General features: G+C 31.4%; 1 protein-coding gene across 1 annotated transcript; it reads right to left on the bottom strand.

Annotated features, from left to right (window-relative positions):
• Window positions 1–13,612: 13,612 nt before the first annotated feature.
• On the bottom strand, window positions 13,613–14,119 carry LOC147945603 (uncharacterized). The gene has a single exon (XM_087509314.1). The coding sequence runs from the start codon at window positions 14,117–14,119 to the stop codon at window positions 13,613–13,615; it is 507 nt and encodes a 168-aa protein (XP_087365440.1).
• Window positions 14,120–19,150: the final 5,031 nt, after the last annotated feature.

Below are 19,150 nucleotides of genomic sequence, written 5' to 3'. Positions count from 1 at the left end.
ATAAATTACCTTTGCTGAAAAAAAAAATATCTATAAAAAAATTGGTGAAGAGAATGCAACGTAGACAATCTAACTTTTTTTAAGAAAAATTCTAATTAAAATTAAAATTTATTTAATCTTCTCCCGATTTAAATTATTACAAACAAACAAATTCAGGCGACAAATCTGTTTTCAAATCTCTCTTAAGATTTCAAATCATTGAAAGAAAATTATCATATCAAATACAAATCTTTGTTGGCAGCCATATCATCTAATCGAGGGAAAAGTAAGCTAAGGTAAATCACTAAAAAATAATCTTTGTCATTAGTTCCTTACCAATAAGTTGTGAGCCTATCAAGTAGTAATCGACACAAGAAAAAAGGAGGGAGAAAAGTATTAAGTTGTTAATGAAACGACCCAACCTATTTTTTTAAAAAAATAATAAAGAATAAATAAGAAATAAATAACTCAAAAGTATTTTTTTAAATATGCAGAACTCAAATCACCAAATAAGCAATGAAAAATACCAATAATAATAAACAAATAATTAACCATAATCATAGACAAAAAACTAGCAATTTAAACAATGGTTCTAACACCAACATTCCAATTTTAGTAACCTAAAATAAACCAAAGAATAACAACTAAGTCTCTAGAACATCCTTCTCTTCATTGCCATGATCCCACGGTCACACTTTGTCTCTACCTGCACCACAAACACAATGAGATGCGTGAATGTCAATAGAAATATCCAGTGAGGCAATCCTCCCATCTACGAGCTATACACACAAGCAAATCAAGAATACAACTACAAATAAATTATAACAAACCAACCATTAAACATAACAACCAATAACACTTTCACCACACCTACACATCATTACACAAAACAAGTCATACAATCCAATTGCTTAGATAAGTTCATGGTCACACAATCACCTTAATAAGTGATCCACGGAAATAACTACAACCAAAACAAAGGCTCTCTAATTTCCAAAAATAACCAAACTCGCTCCTACAACCAATCACACCAACAAACAAACATTGAAAACAAACTGTTAGGAAGAACAGAAAAGAACAATCTCACAAGTGAAACCACGAAATCAAAACGAACCACTAACTTTCCAATCCTTCCAGTGAAAAGCAAGGTCTAGACGTCCAGAAGCTTCCCACAAAATTTCGGCACAATCGGATCTCAGATGTACCCGCAATCGATCCCGATACATCTGCTGGTCTCAATTTGCGACTGAGAGAACGTGCCCGACAAAAATGCCCATAACTCACAGAGTCTAAACCCAAATCCAGTTATGTAAAAATTAGAATGACGATGAAAGGCTTGGGAAAAACTCCAACAAATTTCGTTACCTCTGACAATGATTTAATATGTCGAAACCATATCTTTTAACACCGTCACGATTCTGCTTATTTTCCTTCTCTCTAACACAAAGCTTTGTTGATCTCTTTCTCCTTCTCACCAAAACAACCAAGATATCTCTCTTAATCTTTGAGCAACCAACGTCGACACTTCACCAAAAGAAAGGAAGCGACACTTTGAAAAATCTAGGGGTTCTGGTTTAAATATAATAAACGAGAATTCAATTAAACTGAAATTATTTAAAATTCCCTCTCTTGGTTTACTCAATACATCACAAAATTCAAATCCCGGTACACGGATGTTACAAGTGGTATCATCGCCAAACCCAGACGAGTGTGGAGTCGAGTGGGCTCACACTAATGGGGGTGACGCTCTTGGTGCGCAACGAGGACGTTGCGATCTGTTAGTGGGGATGAATTGTGACACCCCGGTTTCAGGGATATGGGGAGAGGTTTAAAGAATTTATTTGGCCACCTATGTCACCAAAGTGTACTTAAATTTTCTGTCAAGGGTCTTGAGAGAACTCCACAGTTAAGCGTGCTTATGCTGGAGTAGTCTCAGGATGGGCGACCTTCCGAGAAGTGACTGTCGGAACTGTGCGAGTGAGGACAAAACAAAGGGAAAAATCATGTGGTGATTTGTAGGCACGGTAACAAGTCTTTAAAACCTCTCGGGCGTAGCAAAACGGTCGTCAGATATGGATGGGCTCACGGGCCTAGAGAACATGAGGCCCATTAAGAAAGGTGGGCCCATGGACTGGGATTGGACATAAGACCCACTAAGACGGTCCGGGAGTTAAAGTTAATGGCATAGAGGAAAGATAGAGAAGATAAAAATATGGATTCGGAGCATATGAATCCATTCTTCTTCAACAAAATAGTCATTATCCGTTCTATATCTCCACAAAATTTACAAAAACCCACAATAGTATTATGTCGAACCCATAAACCCTCTCAATTCGATGACTGATTTTATTTATGGGAGGAAAACATTGCCTCTATCTTGTCTGAATCTTCAGCCTCTACTTGTGCAAATATCTTGTAACTTAGATAGGACACCGCCATTTTGTCAAAAGAACATTTTTGGAGTTGCAATAGAACTTGTGTTGCTGCATCAGTTGAAGCACCACTCCCAAATGGTCCACATGAGTTGCTACATTACACCAAAAATCGTCAAAAAGGTACAACTTGTGGAAATATGGTCTAAACAAGTCATTTATGACGCATTGAAATGTAGAGGGAGCATTAATTTTTGACACACTTCAACACATAATATCATAAATAATTATGTATTCCGTGATGCACAAGTTTAGAAGAAATTTGATAGAAAAGACAAATGTAATCTACATGAATAAGATTTTCTCCAAAAAATAGATCTATATGAATTAATAAATATGTTTCAACATTTTTTGCAAGCTTATATTTTGTATACACCATAAAGTTTTCGTAATAATCCTTTATCCTATAAAACACAAGTCACCTGTCCCATAATAACTGGTCACATCAAATACTTTTTTAGTTAAAAGAAAAACAAAAACATATATACACACGATCCTTTAAAAAAATGAATTCTTAAAAAAAAAAAATTAACCAATTAAATGTTATGAAATTATCAAAACCTTTGGACTATTAAAAAGGTCTAATTTTATGTGTTATATCACAATTTTTTTTGTTCTTCATCGTTCCTCCAATTACGATTTACGATTTACGATTTACGATTTACGATTTACGATTTACGATTTACGATCAACACAACCTGTAACAAAAAAAAAACATCCCTATATTTACGCCCACTAACGCATCCACGTTCATGATTATGGTTACAAGAGAATCTCCTATTTAAATCCAATTTTAGTGTCTTCTCTCTCGATCCTTCTCTGTTATTTTTCTCCACTCCATCGTTTTTTGTTTGTAGTTGCTATATAAACCACAATTACAATTCTCACGCAGGTAAATCTTTAGTTTTTGTTCATATCCATATACTTTCTCTTGAACTCATATTAATTCTGAATTTTCTTTTATACAGTTGGAAGATGCCTCTGGATTATACTCTTTTTTTCAAATCTAAATTCTTTGAAAAAAGAATGGAAGATCAGAGCTCTAATATCTGGGACATGGAATTTTTATCCAAAAGATAAAACCAGGAAGTATTCTACATTGGTATGTATTATGTTATTCTACGTATCACTTTACTCTGAAATATATTATCTTCTTAAATAGAGCCCATGAAAAACGTAATGGGGTTTTTAAAAAACCCTCTTTTTCAATTGCTCCTTTCCACGATATCATTAATCTCCTCCACTTCCCCCTTCCTGTTTAACTATTGAAAAATTCATCATTTCCTTCACTCCTACTCTTCACATTGTTTGTCTTTATGATTACAATTTCCTGCAGACTACATGATTTGATTTTATCATTCTCCCGTTTCTTTGCCCTTTTTTAATTTAAATTTTGTTATAATTTCATTCCATTGTTGCATTTAGATCTATTTGTATTCTCATATGAGTTGTTAATGATTTTTACTCTATGATCTGTTTTTCAGAGTTGTTTCGGTTTCAATATCGGAGATAATGTTGACGGAATTCGAGTCACAAATTTAAGGGTCTGAGCTTTCTCACCCTAAAAAAGGCCATCGTAGCCGCAGCCTAAAGAAATTGTGCCGAACTCTTGAATTTGTATCGCATCTTGCAGACATCGAGTTTATACGATCTACTTGAAGAGCTGTTTCCAACCAAAGACGACGTGTCTGAGACGTTATTCCACACTTCTCCGCCTCTTATCCGTCGTGATATTTAACCCTTGAAACAGAGGCGTCGAAGAAGATGGGCCTCGATCACTCAACAAAACCACAACAACAACTGAAGACAAGCCCAGTTAAACAAATGAAGCACTAAAAGATACACCACAGTCGTTAACACGTCTTTTCGTGTATCAGAGTAAAGAAGAAGGTCGGTGCATGTACAAAGATGAAGGCTCATCAATCCAAATAGGTTGAGATTCTCCAGTCCCAAGGCAAATCACTCAACATAATTAGGCATCGTTTGAAATCAATAATATTAGGATTTCAGATTGTTTGACTTGCTGTATAAAACTCTTTTGGGTGAACGTAAAAGTAAGGTGAAATCAGTAATATGAGAGTTTTCAGTAAAATTTATTTCAATTCACTACTCATGTTAGTTTCGGTTGGAATTTTTCGAAGCTTTGCTTACATGTCTTTAGTCATTTGAGCCAAAGCTCTTTCTCACACTTGTGATAAAACTCAGTAACCAAATGATTAACAAATAATGGTAATATACATCAACTTTAACTATTTTCCCGCATTTTATCAAAATTAACTAAAAATAATCATCTTGATTTTCATTTTTTTTAATACAAGTTTGTTTGATAAATTTTGTCCGTTCGAAGTACGGGCTTACTACTAGTATCATATATGTATCAAACTAGTATCATAGGATTGTAAAATATCAAATTCAGATTTGAATCATATCATAATCACATTACATATCGGAATCCAAATCGCATTAAATACCATCACATGAATAATATTAAAATAAAATAATCATAATTGAACATACACCACACCAAGATCATAAAGTATGAGATGTTGTTGAAAAAAAAAAATAATAATCAGAAAAAAATTGCAAGAAAATAGTGAGTTAAAATGAAAAAAACTAATTAAAAAAGATACTTACACATAGTAAACAATGTAGCTAAAATCAAACATAATAAAAATCAAAATATTAATCTTACAAAAGTTATAGAACACAGTTATAAAGATTCATGTTAAAATTAAATCTTAAACATGAGATGTTTTTCACATCTTTGTTAATCGTTTTTTTCATCTTCTTTAATCTTTTCTACTTTAAATTTTGATTTCAGATCCAAAACTCTATTATTTCTTCTTTACGACACCCTAACAGATACATATATTTTGTCGACTATAGTCTCATTAATTTTTCTAATAGTCATACTTTTGGTCTCGTCTTTTGAAGTTCATAAATGTCGTTACTCACCACCACACTAGTATTTTCTCTAAACTCTACCAAAATCTACTTTTAGAATTTTTAACGCAGTTTTGCCAAATTTTTAACATAAACACTCAACATACAAAAAAATAAATCCGTGCGATATTGATTTTTGATTATTGTGCCATTGCGAATAATACATGCGATATTGACTGAACACTTTGATTAAATTTGGAAAAAAAAATTATATTTTTAAAAAACTTCAAAAGCATCATGAACTACTTTACTACATATATTTTTTTTTCAAAATATAAAGAGAATGTTGAAAATTTGATTGTTGTCAAGAGGATCACACTACAAGAACATTGTCCTTATTGGGTTATTTTTCAACTTAAATACCAAAATAACACTTCAACTGTGATCTTTGTTTGAGAACTATAATTAAAATTAATATATGCATAACCAAGACACGAGACGGTATCTCATTTTACGACAAAAGTTTAATTTCTAAAACAGCAGGAGTGATCTCATTAATTATTTTCTAATTTATTTATCTGAATGCTTTCATTAAAATCTCTTAATTAGAACAAAAAAATTCTTTCAGTTATTTTTCCAAAAAAATTTCTTTAGCTTCAACATCAAATAGTACCCAAACATATGACGATGATAAAAGGTGAATAAAATATGTTCAAGGGTGTATCTACTCTTTAAGTTAAAGGTTTAATTGACACTATAAAATTGTTTTATAAATATTTTAAAATTATTTAATTGCACTTGCACCAACTTTCATGTTTGACACCATTAACATTACTAAATTATTATTTCAGCCACAAAATATTATTTTATCTCAAAAACAAGTATTATTTTGATATCCAAATCAAACTAGAAACAAAATGTAGCAAAAAATCTCAACCTAATTTTTTTTCCTTAGCAAACTCTTATTAAGCAAATTTTTTTTTACATCTTGTTATGTGTCTCTTCAGCTCATTCTTTCATATTCACCTTAGTTCAAGTATTGAGTCATATTTGATCGGATTGAAAATTAATAATTTAGTTTGTTTTATCAAAAGAGATGTACATATTAGAAACTATTATAAAATGAGATTTTGGTAAGAATATTTTAGGATATGAATGATCATAGAAAAATAACAAGAATGGAAGACTAATGTGTCAATGAAACAATTAATTATCATTAATACACATGTTGAAAATAAATTTATACAAACCGAAGATATGATATCTAGGTAATTTCTAAAAAAATAAAGATGATATGTCATAATATTTTTAAAAAATTAATACAAATCTATGACAATACATAAAATTGTTTAATAAAAATCCATGAAAAATGTCTTTAGTCAAGTGGACCGACGGTTATAATTTTTTTAGGCTTCTCATTATGCATGAGAGTAAATTACCAAAGTGTAACAAAACATTAATTGGAATGGAATCAAATTAGTTAATCTTTGTGTGGTCTTCAATTCAACTAACCATGATGGTGCTACTTTTGTGTATCAAGACAACCTTTTGTTATTATCACATTGACGTCCAAGGGAGTATTGAACTAGTTAATATGAAATCAGACATCATTTGAATGGACCTCCATGGATTGCATTAATTACCAGTTGTGATCGTTACAACCATTACACATGTAAATGCATCAAATGTTTTAGCCAGGACAATAAGAAACATAACAAAATGATGTTTTACCAAAAAACCATTAAATTGCAGCAACAATCTGTTTTCTCGATTCACGAAAATGAAGTTTCAAAATACAATGGATGCCAAACAATATTCCATATAATAATTAAAATTTTATCGAAATATGTATACCAAAGGATGTCATTGTACAACGTACAAACTTCATCTGCAAATTTCCCTCCCCTAAACATAATTGTCATATATCTTTCTCACATGCATATATTCAGTTTTTTCGTAATTGATTTTCAAATCTCAAAGTCTTAGTTATTTTTCTGTTATACTTTTAAGATCAACAATTAACTATTTTAGATTTTCTGATTTTTTTTGTGATTGTGAATTTCGTCTTGAATTTTTTTGTCAGTATGTTGATGTGTTTTTTGTTGAAAATCACATTGCTTGCATATATTCTACTATATTAATTGGGAAGTATAGATATAAAACTAATCTTAAAATGTGTAAAAAATAACATTCACTTGCCATTAGAAAAGTTTTATTAATTAATTAATCTTTATTAGTTATTGAATTAATCTTTATTAATTATTAATAAATTAAAAAAAATCATAGACTGGTCAAATTAAATTAAATCGACAAAATTAAATAAAATCTATTCGAATCTAAACTAATTAGTACTTGAAAAAAATATTATTAAAAATTTAACAGCTAAGATTTTAAAAAAATAATTTAATGATAAATAGTTTTTTTTATTTCAACGTTTCGATCGGGTTAATTTTTTTTATCAAAAATCTAATCAAATAAATTCTATATCAGTTCCGTTTAACAACTTAGATTTTAAAAACTAATAAATAACATAATAACAAAATAAATTATTACAATTTATAAAAAAAAAAATCAGCCTGCGGTTATCCGCAAATTAGTACCTAGTTAAGTATTAAAAACTATTGACCACAAATGCATTTGATTTTAAAATACAAAAAATGTTAGATTCCTGATATCAATTCAATATTATAAATCTTCAGACCAATTTACCATTCTTACAAATCTTCAGACCAATTTACAGAGAAAGTTGATGAGACTAATGAACATAAATATGTGAGTTAGGGAGTATTCATAATGGTGCATTACCTTCTCTATCACAATTAAAATAAATTGTTAGAGCTCATATTCTTTCATATGTAGCATTTGAAAGTTAAAAGGCTTACACAATTTGTAAACCAAATCTTCATCAAGTGATCTCGTACAGTTTTATTTTAATTTAAGAGGATACCTCATTTTGGATCTTTGATACACGTAGTTTGAATTATTTATCATACTCATAATTCCTATAGGGTGTTTACATTCTTCTAGAGTTAAAATTAAATGTTTTCAACTTCTTTTTCTTGTTCTGGAAGTTTCTATTTGTTTTGTAACATTCGTTGATTATGCTTTATCCAATGTATTTTTCTTATCTTCTCCTTTGTTTTATTCACTGATACCTTAAATCAGTTTGTGTTATGTTATTGATCAATGTTTGTGTTATGTTCTTTTAAATCTTGAATCGGCTTCTGTTATGTTATTGATCAATGTTTCGGTTTGTGATATGTTATTGATCAATGCTTGTGTTCTGTTTATTTAAAGCTTCCATCGGGTTGTGTTATGTTATTGATCAATGTTTCTGTTAGCGTCTTTTAAAGTTTGAATCGGCTTGTGTTATGTTCTTGATAAATGCTTCGGTTTTGTGTTATGTTATTGATCAATGCTTCGGCTTTGTGTTATGTTATTGATCAATGTTTGTGTTCTCTTATTCTAAAGCTTCAACTGGTTTGTCTTATGTTATTGAGCAATGCTTGTGTTCGGTTCTTTTAAAGCTTGAATTGGTTTGTGTTATGTGCTTTTGTTTGTGTTATGTTATTGATCAATGCTTGTGTTATGTTCTTGTAAAGCATGAATCGGTTTGTTGGGCTAATCTATGTGTTTCTACCTTCTTGTGTGAGGTTAATTGGAGCAATGACGACAGTGCTATGTTATTCATTGGGAGTATCTGAGGTCATACAATGATAGCTGCTTCCATTTCACGCATGAGTCACGGTAAATCATCAACCTAACACTTTGTTATGTTTTTGAATGCTTGTTAGATATTTGAATGCCTGTTGAATGTGTGTTCAGAATATAGCCTAAGAACTGATCTATTTTTCATAATGTAACTAATGGTAACATTGCTCACAAGTTTATTTGGTTCTTCTCTTTGTTTACTCAGTGGAATAACATTGCTCACAATGTTTGATATGATAACCATTACTTGCTTCCAGTTTTTGTGTTCTTTTATTTGGTATCAGTGATGTGTGGTCTCCAATTCTTGCTAAAAATTGATATAGTTTGTTGGTTTGCGCAGATGAGGGTTTTTCTGGTTTACGATGATGGCTTGCTGTTTGCTGCCGATGAAAGGCGATGATGGATTGTTGGTTTGCTTTGTGGTAAACTTGTTAAAAGTAAAACAAATTTGAATTTGCAAAATAATATTCCTTTTCTTTTTAAGAATCCCTTACTATTGGAGGAGTACAAACACTACAAGAAAACATGGAATTGCCGACTGCAAGTTGCGACCTAAAACACAGTCGCTAAATTTAGCGACTGAATTGCTATTGTTTTGCTACTCAATGGCTACTAAAATAAAACAGTCGCCTAATAGATGCTAATTCGAGACTGATGCATAATGTCGCAGTGTAGTCGCCAATTTGCGACTAGTTTGGAGACCAATTTGACAGTCGCCAAACATTGCGACTAAACAGCGACTCTTTAGCGACTGTTTTATTTAATTTGGGCTTTAAACCAAATTTGGGCCGTAACATAACGGCTCAAACCCAAACCGTTTCTCTTCTTCCCCGAGAAAACCCTAATCCCTCAGATCCCCAACTCAATCGAGAAACGCTATAATCCCTCCTTGTATCTCTCAATTGCTCTCAATCGTACTACTTCCTCCAGACCCAGATCCAAAACCCTATTCCTCATCAGTCCCCTCGTCGCTTTCTCTCTACTACGCCTTCAAGCTATAATGCTGCCGTTTCTATTGCCGTTGATGTCTCCTTTTATCTCACACGATTCCAGTTTCGGGTTACTAACAGAGATGGGCTTGTGATTCTTTCTAAAATTGCAAAGAGTTCAGGTTAAAGTTTCAAACTTTCTTCTAGCTTCACTTTACATATTTCATGTTCAACTATCTCAAGATGTCTCTAAGTTTAGGTTTGGTTCTCGGCTGAGCTCAAAGTGTTTCTTGCTAGATGTCTTTTTTAAAGCTAATTAAGTTTTCCAAAGGTTTTATTTATAGTTGCTAGATGACTCTGATTTTCTTTATTCACCTATTGTTTCTTGTGCTTCTCTCTACGCTGCTAGATTTGTTTGGTTTGGCCAGAATCTCAAGTTTTGAATTAAGACTTGAGCGTTGGTCTGCAAAGAAGGGAAGCAAGAGAATCATCATTGTTGTGTTGTTCCCTAATTTCTATTTCAGAATTAGTAAAATCTGCTTGAAATTGGAGAACTATAACAGAAGAATTTTACTTCTTTGTTTGCAGGTGTAGTCCAGCAGGTTAGTCCATATATCCAATACCGTTGATATCTTGCAGGCGTTCTTTACTGTGCTGGATCATGAGAAGAAGAAAAATTGTCAAGGACTGGTTAGTTATTCGGTCCAAGAAGTTTGTCTATGTTCTCGATGAACACTTGCAGGACATGCTCGAAAATGAGTTTTATGTTGGTGCTTACAAGGTATATTCACTTGGCTTTTAATGTTTTGGTATTATAATGGGTTGAATCTTTATTTTTCAATAACTCTTGTGTTTTTCTGTTATGAACTATTCAACATGACTTGAGCTATTCATTAACTCTTGTGTTTTTCTAGTGCTAAGAAAACTCATATTTCTTGTAGTGGTGTGTCTCATGTTATATCATTGTTTGCAGTAAAGTTCAGAATCAAGTCCCTTAGGATTCTGGAGCTTGTTATTGAAGTTCCAGAGACAGCAAATGTAGGCTTACTGAAGGTGCGTGATTAATTTGTCTTTTCCTATCCGTCTCTTTAGATGTTTCGGTTTTGCTGTGTGCAATGATCAATGTTATTTCATAACATTAGTCATGATACTTAATACTTTTGGTTTCAGAGGACGGTGAAAGAGGCTGTTACTCCTTTACACGGTGGTGGAATACATATTGGGGTGTTAGTCCAAGGGAAGAAGGTTAGAGATGACAGCAGCTGTACCTCTTTGCTCTGAAACTCCTGTTGTGTCTATGCCAACCGATTCCACTTCCTGTACCTCTTTGCTATGAAACTCATAAAAACTTTTGTAATGATTGTTTGGATGTTTTCTGGAACTTATATTGGATGTAAAATTAAACTTATGTCTTTGTTTAATTTCATGTATGTTATGTTTTAGTTATAGTTTTCATAATCAGTTTTGGTATTACAAAATCAAATAATTAATTTTTACCATAATTTTTTTAAAACATGATAGTTAAACAGTCGTAAAATAGTCACGGAAACGTACACAAAACAGTAACCAAAACAGTCGCAAATGAGTAACCAGATCGATCGCTAAACCGTTGCAATTCAGTCGCTAAATTTAGCGACTGTTTGGCGAGGGAAAAACGACCACAATTATCAGTCGCCAATTAGTAGTTCGGTGTCGACTGTTTAGCGACTGATTATCTTAGCGACGCACTGTTTACCGACTACGCATGTCAGTCGCCAATCAATCGTTACTAAATAGTTTGCGACTGTATAGTGACTGTTTTTGTAGTCAGCGATTCCATGTTTTCTTGTAGTGAAATTTAAAATCTACTATGGTTTTCTTAACTTTTATTTATTCAAAATTTATACTTAAAATAATAGAAAAAACCTTAATGGTCTCTCCCCATTGGAGATGGTCTTATAAAAAAAGTTTAAACCTTATAAATTCTACCAATTGATGTTTATGTTTATGTAAAACTGGCATCACTGAAATTATTCTAAAAAATACAAAATAGATTGATAGATATCCTAAAAAAACTTTTCAGCATCCCGAACTCCACTTGTCTTCTCCCCTGTCATGGGTCCTTTCCACGTTATATGAGCTCTGCCTAGGAGAACTAGCACATTCTTTCCTTCCTATGCAAGAAAATTGAAGTAATATTAGACACATGTGTCAACAGAACATAACAGAACTAATATCTAGTAGCAAGAGAAGTAGATATCTCACTAGATCAACAGCAAAAATGTTCATTAGTCTTAGAATTGCTTACTTTGAACAAACCCTTGCACGCATTTTGATGGTCTTTGAAAGCGTAGCCATATTTTACCGTAACCTCTTTCAGTTTTTCATTTAATTTTTCTGTTTCTTCCTCCATACCAAGAATGTGTCTCATGGCATGCAAATTTCCACTCATGATCCCTTTCTCCAGCTCCAATGCCTGCATAGCATGGAGTGTTTTCAGCAGCTCAAGCATATGTAACTCAGCTTTTTCCCTTTGTGAAATAACACCAAAATTTAAACATTAGTTACCCTTCAAAGGGAATGATTTTATAGACAATAAACAAAAGCCTACATGTTGTTGTTCTGCCTATATTTTCATTTCTTCATCAGCATTGTTTTCCTCTTGAATAGCCATTGAGTTTCGCTAACCAGAAGAGAAGATCAGAGGAAAAGACAGAAAAAATAGGAACGTATGAAATGTACTATATAAAGAGTGGTGACGGTTAACGTTTCAACGTTGTGTATTGATGCTATAAATGTAAAAGATATAAATGTAAATTATATAAATGTACATGTACTATATAAAAATTATACTATATGATCTCTTTCTGCAGCTCCAATGCCTGCATAATATGGAGTGTTTTCTGCAGCTCAAGGTTTTTCATATGTAACTCAGCTTTTTCCCTCTGTGAAATAACACCAAAACTTGAACATTAGTTGCCCTTCAAATGAATGATTTTACATACAATAAGCAAAAGCTTATCAGTTGTTGTTCTGCCAATCTCTTCATTTCTTCATCAGCTTTGTTTTGCTCTTGAATAGGAATAGGCATTAATTTCGCTTAACTTCAGAGAAATCAGAGGAAGAGACAGAAAAAATATGAACATTAGTTACCCTTCAAAGTGAATGATTTACAGACAATAAGCAAAAAGTCTACTTGTTGTTGTTCTGCCAATCTTTTCATTTCTTCATCAGCTTTGTTTTTCTCTTGAATAGCCATTGAGTTTCGCTAACCAGAAGAGAACATCAAAGGAAGAGACAGAAAAAATAGAAACATATGAAATCTTATTATATAAACCTTAGTTTTGAAAGTTAGTAATTCTTATAGTCACGACATGTGTCAAGTATATCTATTATATTTTGACATGTGTGAAAAGAAATTTTATTTAATAATTATTAGGAATATTAAAAAATCCTACAAATAAAAGGATTAGAATTAATATATTCAAAAAGTATATAAAACCAAAAGTATTCTATTATATCACTAATTCTAACAGGAAAGTTATCTATTAAATTACTAATTTCAATAGGAAAATATGTGCAATTAATAAGGAAAATATTTGCAATTTAATTGCAATTATTATTATTTTTATTTTTTCAACCAAACATTAAATTAAAAGAGGACTCCAAGATTGGTTGCCCAAACCGGAGGGAAAGAGTTTACAAAAAAAATTCAGAAACTAAATATCTTGAAGAACGAGCAAGACAATCTGCTCTCACATTTGATGCCCGCGGAATCTGGATAAGAATGAAAGAGGGATAGGATACTCTGAGTGAAGCGAACTCGTCCAACAAATTCGAGAAGGCGGGCCATTCGTCAGGGAACTGCACCATCGCAACTAACTCTGCACAATCCGACTCAAAAGTTTGACAGTCAACGCTAGCCGCCAGAAGGGACTCCATAGTCCAAATCAAGGCTTTTAACTCCAAATTAAGTGGTGTAGGGCTGCGTCTAAGACTCTGTGCTCCCAGGAGAAGCGTCATATCTTCACTATTACAATACCACCACCCAAGACCCACAAAAGGATCTGAACCTTTCCAGGATCCATCTACCTGACACCAAGGAGAAGGATCTCGTACTTCCAAAGTTGGCGAGGAATCCAAGTATCTTACCAAAAAGGATTTGGCCTCCTCCCACAATACTTTATCATTTGCCGCCTGATTCATAATATCAATCGGCTCTGCCTCTATTCCCTGAAAAACTTTTTTTATTCCTATCCTTCCAAATTGACCATAAAATCCAAGGTAGACGGAAACTGATATCCGGAATCCTGGATTGGGATGATGCCCGCCAAAAAATAAAGTTTAGATTCGAGTACACTGAGTTGTAGGGAAAGCCATCCGGCATCAACAAAACCGGAGACAAATCACATACCATCTGCGAACGGGGACACTCAAAGAGAGCAATTATTATTTATTATACTCATATAGTAAAAATAAATTTATACAGAAAAGTGATTAAAGTATAAAAATGTTTTAAAATTAGTGATGCTGAAAAAAAGGTGTTAAAATTAGTTATTAACATAATATAAGAAAAATAAGATAATCAAAATAATAAATTAATGTAATTTCCTTAAGTTTTTCAATCGGTGAATGATTTGATAACATATTCAATATTATGTTATCGTATAAACCTTGGTTTTCAAAGTTAGTAACTCATGTGATCGTGACACATGTCAAATTTAACAATTAAAGATTTTGTCATGTGTTATAAAAAAACTTTATTTTAACATATTTGTAAATTATAAGAAATTAAAAAATTTAAACAGTTTAAGAAATATAAAATATAGTTCATATATATAAATTACTAAGTCTATAAGAAAACAAATTAAGAAAATTATACAATTAATTACTATAATACCATAATTAAATAAATTATACTGTCAATTATTAATCCTAAAAGAAAAAGGATTGTAGATACACATTTACATAAACAAATAATTTATCTCATAATAACGTTTTAGAATTTTTTATTAATTTATGATAATGTTAGTATATATTTTTTTAAAAATTAGTTGGACAAGTAGTAAAATTATAACGTATGAGATTACAAAATATGAAACAAATATATTTAAGATATTGTTACTTTTTCAAATATGAGATAAAATTAGTTTTCAGTTATTTCTTTAAGAATTATGTTTTATTAATTTTTAGTTTTTAAAAATATTAAGTAAGATATAAATTTGATACAATGCACATTTATTTTTATATTAAAATTATAAATGTTACTCATTAGGATTGAGTGCATAGAATTAAAATCTAATTTTATTATCATGTAATATACAAAGAAACTATATTGCAAGATGGAGTGTGGGTTTAAACAACAAAATAAAATGAAATAAAATTATCATTTTTAATACAACTTAACATTTCACATATTTTTTTATAGCCGCGTTAATACGCGGGCCTAATCTAGTGTACTATATAAAGAGTGGGTTGTGGTGAGTGGTAACGTTTAATGTTTCAACGTTGTGTATTGATGCTATCAATGTAAAAGATATAACTGTAAATTGTAAAATATTACATCCATGTAAATTGATTAATTTAGAACTAGAACTCCTTGGAAATTTTCCGAAAATGTGTGTGAAAATTTCTAATTTAGCCGTTTGGTGAGTGGTGACGTTTGTGTTTCAACGTTGTGTATTGATGCTATAAATGTAAAACTTGAGAGAGGGAAAGAAGGGTTTTATTGTTTATGATTCCAAGGGGTTTAGAATGAAATCATTGAAATTTTGTATGATAAGGAAACAGCTTCCTAAAGTGACAGTGTTAGCAATTCTGAAATTGTACTGAGTCATTTTGAATGGTTAAGAATTGTCACTTGTGTTTACACTTGTGAAAAAAATATTGTTAAACATAAAAACATTGTGAAATTGTGATTCAAACAAGAAGAGTACTCAGATTAACAAGATCATTAAGAGCAAAATTCTCAATCTGAAAAATAGAGTCACCTTAAAAATCATCATTGAGCGTCTGCTCCAAACCGTGGTTAATATCACATTAACGTCCATGAGTTAGATGTTGGACAAACCTGGTAACTGAGTCATATTTGATCGGATTGAAAATTAATTTTTGAATAATAATTTAGTTTGTTTTGTCAAAAGAGATGTACATATTAGAAACTATTATAAAATGAGATTTTGGTGTTAATATTTTAGGATAAAAATCACTAAAATTGATTTGATATAATAACCATTACTTACTTCCAGTTTTTGTGTTCTTGTATTTGGTCTAGTATTGTTGCGAGGTAATGGTTATCTAGCCGCAACAATTAACTATTGCCAGTGATTTTTTTTGTCAACAAAAAACAATGTTTTATATGATAACCATTATAAGTTTCCAGTTTTGTGTTCTTGTATTTGGTATTAGTGATGTGTGGTTGCATTAATTACCAGTTGTAATCGTTACAACTGCAAACTTCATCTGCAAGTTCTCCTCCCCTAAACATAATTGTCAGATATTTTTCTCACATGCATATATTCACTTTTTCGGTATTGAGTTTTCAAATCTCAAAGTCATAATTATATTTCTGGTATACTTTTAAGAACAATTAACTATTTTAGATTTTACGATTTTTTGGAGATTGTGAATTTCGTTTTGAATTTTTTTTTGTCAGTATGTTGATGTGCTTTTTTGTTAAAAGTCACATTGCCTGCATATATTAAGTATGAAAAACTATTGACCAAAAATGCATTTGAGTTTTTTTCAAACATGTTAGATTCTCGATATCAATTCAATATTGCAAATCTTTAGACCAATTTACCATTTTCACAAATACTTTTACAGAGAAAGTTGATGAGACTAATGAACATAAATATGTCGGTTAGTGAGTATTCATAACGGTGCATTACCTTCTCTATCACAATTAAAATAAATTTTTGGAACTCATATTCTTTCATATGTAGCATTTGAAACTTAAAAGGCTTACACTGTTTCTAAACAAAATCTTCATCAAGTGATCTCATACAGTTCTATTATAATTTAATAGGATACCTCAGTTTGAATCTTTGATACACGTAGTTTGAAACTATTTATCATACTCATAATTCCTATTGGGTGTTTACATTCTTCTAGAGTTAAAATTAAATGTTGTCAAACTTCTTTTTCTTATTTTGGAAGTTTCTATTTGTTTCGCAACATTCATCGATTATGCTTTATCCAATGTATTTTTCTTATCGTCTCCTTTGTTTTATTCATTGATACCTTAAATCGGTTTGTGTTATGTTATTGATCAATGTTTGTGTTATGTTCTTTTAAAGCTTGAATCGGCTTGTGTGATGTTATTGATCAATGCTTCGGTTTTGTGTTATGTTATTGATCAATGTTTGTGTTCTGTTCTTCTAACGCTTCAACTGGTTTGTCTTATGTTATTGATCAATGCTTGTGTTTGGTTCTTTTAAAACTTGAATCGGCTTATGTTATGTGCTTTTGTTTGTGTTTTGTTATTGATCAATGCTTGTGTTCTGTTTTTTTAAAGCTTGAATCGGTTTTTTGGGCTGATCAATGTGTTTCTACCTTCTTGTGTGAGGTTAATTGGAGCAATGGCGACAATGTTATTTGATTCATTGGGAGTATCTAAGGTCATACAATGATAGCTGCTTCCATTTCACGCATGAGTCACGGTGAATCATCATCCTAACACTTTGTTATGTTTTTGAATGCTTGTTAGATATTTGAATACATGTTGAATGCGTGTTCAGAATATAACCTAAGAGCTGATCTATTTTTCATAACGTATAATGTAACTAATGGTAATATTGCTCACAAGTTTATTTGGTTCTTTTCTTTGTTTACTCAGCCGAATAACATTGCTCACAATGTTTGATATGATAACCATTACATGCTTCTAGTTTTTGTGTTCTTGTATTTGGTATTAGTGATGTGTGGTCTCCAATTCTTGCTAAAAATTGAAATAGTTTGTTGGTTTGCGCAGATGAGGGTTTTTCTGGTTTACGATGATGGTTTGCTGTTTGCTGCAGATGAAAGGCGATGATGGATTGTTGGTTTGCTTTGTAGTGAGTGGTGACGTTTAACATTTCAATGTTGTGTATTGATGCTATCAATGTAAAAGATATAAATATAAATTGTAAACTTTTACATCCATTTAAATTGACTAATTTAGAACTTGAACTCCTTATAAATTTGCCCGAAAATGCGTGTGGAAATTTCTAATTTAGACGTTTGGTGAGTGGTGACATTTGGTGTTTCAACATTGTGTATTGATGCTATAAATGTAAAAATTGAAAGAGGGAAAGAGGGGTTTTATGGTTTATGATTCCAAGGGGTTGCGAATGAAACCGTTGAAATTTTGTATGATAAGGAAACAACTTGCTAAAATAGAACATACAAGGCAAAGGAAATGAATGGTACAAATTAGAGTTTTGAGTAAACACAAGTGAGAATTCCAATGCTTATTTAATGGGTTTGTGAAAGCGACACTGTGGCAGTGTTAGCAATTTTGAAATTGTACTGAGTTATTTTGAATGGTTCATAATTATCACTAGTGTTTACACTTGTGAAAAAACATTGTTAAACATAAAAACATTGTGAAATTGTGCTTCAAACGTGACGAGTACTCAGATTAACGAGATCATAAAGAGGAAAATTCTCAATCTGAAAAGTAGTGTCGCATTAACGATCGACATTGGGCGTCTGCTCCAAACAATTTGTCTTAACATTTTTGAAGTACATTTTTGTGTCATCCTCTCTTATCTTTGTATCCAAACAAGTCTCAACTAAATTCTCTACAATCCTTACAACCAAACACAATCATTTCCTTATTTGATAATATTAATTTCCTAAAATATATTTATCTAATTTAAATAAATATGTTAGATTAAAATATAATTCTCCTTTCATTTTTATTTAAACTTAGATTTAATTATTTTAATTACTATTCAATACATAATGTTAATAAAATTTTAGATTTTTTTGAGCATATAATGTGATTTGAATTTTTATAAACGGATATATATTAAAAATTGTCTTAGGATATTTGTAACCAAACAAGTATATCCACATATAGAGCTCGGAACACATTTTTGGAGTACAATAGGGTGCCATCACATTTTACCAACTTTGGGTCGGGTTTTTAACTAAAATTATAACCGATTCAATTATCCGGATCCTCCTTAAGATTGCCGAATATGTTGGGCCGGTTTTTAATCCATAGCATACTTATTTACATCCAATTAATGT

Source organism: Camelina sativa, chromosome 4 (assembly GCF_030686135.1).
Source record: "Camelina sativa cultivar CO46 ecotype springtype chromosome 4, ASM3068613v1".
Classification (NCBI taxonomy): domain Eukaryota; kingdom Viridiplantae; phylum Streptophyta; class Magnoliopsida; order Brassicales; family Brassicaceae; genus Camelina; species Camelina sativa.
Note: the sequence above shows the minus strand (reverse complement) of the source record. Positions and strands in the feature narration are given on the sequence as shown.